General features: G+C 39.9%; 1 protein-coding gene across 1 annotated transcript; it reads right to left on the bottom strand.

Annotated features, from left to right (window-relative positions):
* Window positions 1-380: 380 nt before the first annotated feature.
* On the bottom strand, window positions 381-2,490 carry LOC308307485 (B-cell receptor CD22-like; the record flags this gene model as incomplete). Its single annotated transcript, XM_080752750.1, has 6 exons — window positions 2,299-2,490; window positions 1,875-2,129; window positions 1,296-1,559; window positions 1,034-1,136; window positions 857-914; window positions 381-545 (listed from the first exon to the last, which is right to left on the bottom strand). Exons 1-6 carry the CDS (start codon window positions 2,435-2,437, stop codon window positions 381-383), a joined length of 984 nt encoding a protein of 327 aa, XP_080608876.1. The 5' UTR covers window positions 2,438-2,490.
* Between the last annotated feature and the right edge of the window lie 211 nt (window positions 2,491-2,701).

Below are 2,701 nucleotides of genomic sequence, written 5' to 3'. Positions count from 1 at the left end.
TATTAGTTAATATTTACAATTAAATAGCACATGCTAGATCACATGACTCATTCAAAATAAATATACTGACAAATCAACCATATCACTGATAGATGTGAAGTTAACATTATTTGTCCAAAATGATGTTTACAACTAAGTTACTCCACGTCACAATCAAGTTGCCTGCACAGCATAATTCCCAGTAAATGGCAGATCTTCAAGTTCACAGCGTGTCGCATCATGAGGCCATGTGACCTTGTGCATCTGTTATTTTTGCAGTTTGAATATTTCTGAAAATGTTGGAATTTGTATATAGCCTATATCTTTTCCTTTAAGATCGATTATTTCTAACAATAACTTTCATCCCATGATATCAATTAGTCTGATTAAGTGTTGCACCCCTACATGTGGATGAATGCAGTGGGTCCCTCCTGGTCGTTGGTGTGAGAGAAGTGGACGGTAGCACAGTGAACGTCATCACGTGGCTGTGTGGTTTGAGTCTGCTCTGCAGAGGAAGGACTCACAGGCGTGGCTGAGACGTTTTCATACACAGTGTCGGACACTGACTGATGGACATAGGAGATAAGAGACAAGATGAGGAACTATTCTGTCTTCCTGTGTAGATCTTTCACCTCGTCTCTTTAACTCCCCACCCCTCAGAATATGTGGACTCACACATTGTATAACCACCAGATGTGGGAAGGAACATTGTAGTACATTGTATCTTCTCACACACACACACACACACACACACACACACACACACACACGCACACACGCACACATGCACACACGCAACCGCCCACACGCACGCATTCAGAAATACACATGCAAATGCACATGCGCAATCGCATGCACAGTTTTCGATAATCCTCACCTGTCCAGGTTGTACAGGGTCACTAGGCTCCGTCACAGGCATCAGACATTTCTTCACGCTGGATTGAGTCATTGAACCATTAGTTAATAGACATAGATGACAATGTGGCTACTGGCTAATGACAGGAAGTACATGACTTGTGAGATAAATAACGGCCTTCAGTTGTTGTTATGTTACCTGATTCCCATGTAGATGAGCAGTAGAAGAGAGAGTAGCAGGACAAGGAAGAGACGGAAGGCATTGATGACTACACCCACATCATTGGCTGCCTTTGGTTTCCCTTGGAGAGGAGACAGGTATGATAGGTAAATACAGATGTCAATTATTAGTTTGACTTTGTCCATTATAATGGAGTCACTGATTAGCTGAATATCCACTGTTATAATTAGGCCTATGTTAGAGGATTAGTTTGATTTAATTATGAATGTAAAACTCTTACTTGTTACAGTGATGAGTTGGATAGTAGAGTTTGTAGCCCCTAGTTCATTTGTGGCTGTACAATAGTACTCTCCACCGACCTGAAGGCTTATGTATTGGATGACGTAGTTCTGTTCAAAAGACACTGGTGACGTTGAACTCTTCTTGTACCAGTAGTATGTGTGCACTGGTGGGTTGGCATCACTGCTGCAGGTCAGAGTCACTGAAGTGCCCTCCTCTATTTCATCAGAGGGGCTCACTGACACCAAGGGGGTCTTTGGACGGTCTATGACAAGATTTTGCACAATACTGTAGGAAACTTGATATTTAAAACAGCAACAGAGACATCATACCTACGATATATATTCATGCGTATACCATACATATTGCCTTAATAATAGTCTTAATAGCAAAAAGAAAACACTACATCCCTTGTGGGCATAATAGTCACTACAAATACATGCTTGTATGCATATTCTTTCCCAATTAAAAGTAAAATATTTGGACTTATCACCAGAATCTCAGCAAATATTATAAATAATACTATATGACCCGAGTAATATAAACGAATATTTATATTAAAATATATTTTTATACTCACATCTGACATTGAGAGTCTTTCCTGGACTTCTGACAGTCTCCCGGTCTTTGACAGCACAGGAGTAGTTTCCTGCATGCTGACTGAGCACTGGGTCTAGAGTCACATAGTTGCGTTGGCTGCGGTGTAGAAACAGATTGTTCTTGTACCAGATGTAGATGGGATTGAAGTCACTCAGAGGACAGCTGGTTGTACAGGACAGTGTCACTCTCTGTCCCTCTGTTACCATGGTAGCAGGAGTCACTGTCACTGTCAGAGCTGATGGGTAAATGTATGATCATTATTTATCATGGAACCATGATACAAGTCTATAGATACTTATTTTTAATTAGCCTAACTGTTTTGTCTGCACTAGGTAGATACATAGAGAGAAATTAACTTTAAAGTCCATAAGTTAGTACTCTTTTATTATAGGTTGCTTACTTACCAGTCATGTTTAGTATCACTCCAGGAATACCATTCAATTTGCCGTCTTGCTTATCTGTTATAAATCTGAACATGTATTGTGCCGAATCGTACTTTGCCACATTTTTGATTTTCAGTTCATGTTGGTTCTGGTTCATCATATTGTACTCTAAACGACCATTATATTTTGCGTTAGAAGACAGATTTGTGTAAACTCCGTCCTTCAATTGAGTGAACCAGATTACGTCATTCACTACATAACCAATGGGATATGAGTAATAACTGGACATTTCCACTGTAGTGCCTTCCAGGGCACAGATCTTCGTCTTGTTGTAATTCACACTCCAGCAGTTCTCCTCAGCACCTGAATCAAAATGATGGTCAGGGTTACATCTAAATGTATTTAAATCACATTTAATTAAATT

This window comes from Nannobrachium achirus (assembly GCF_963921795.1).
Source record: "Nannobrachium achirus genome assembly, chromosome: 22".
Taxonomy (NCBI): Eukaryota; Metazoa; Chordata; class Actinopteri; order Myctophiformes; family Myctophidae; genus Nannobrachium; species Nannobrachium achirus.
The sequence above is the reverse complement of the archived record's forward strand: the minus strand, read 5'-3'. Positions and strand labels throughout refer to the sequence as shown.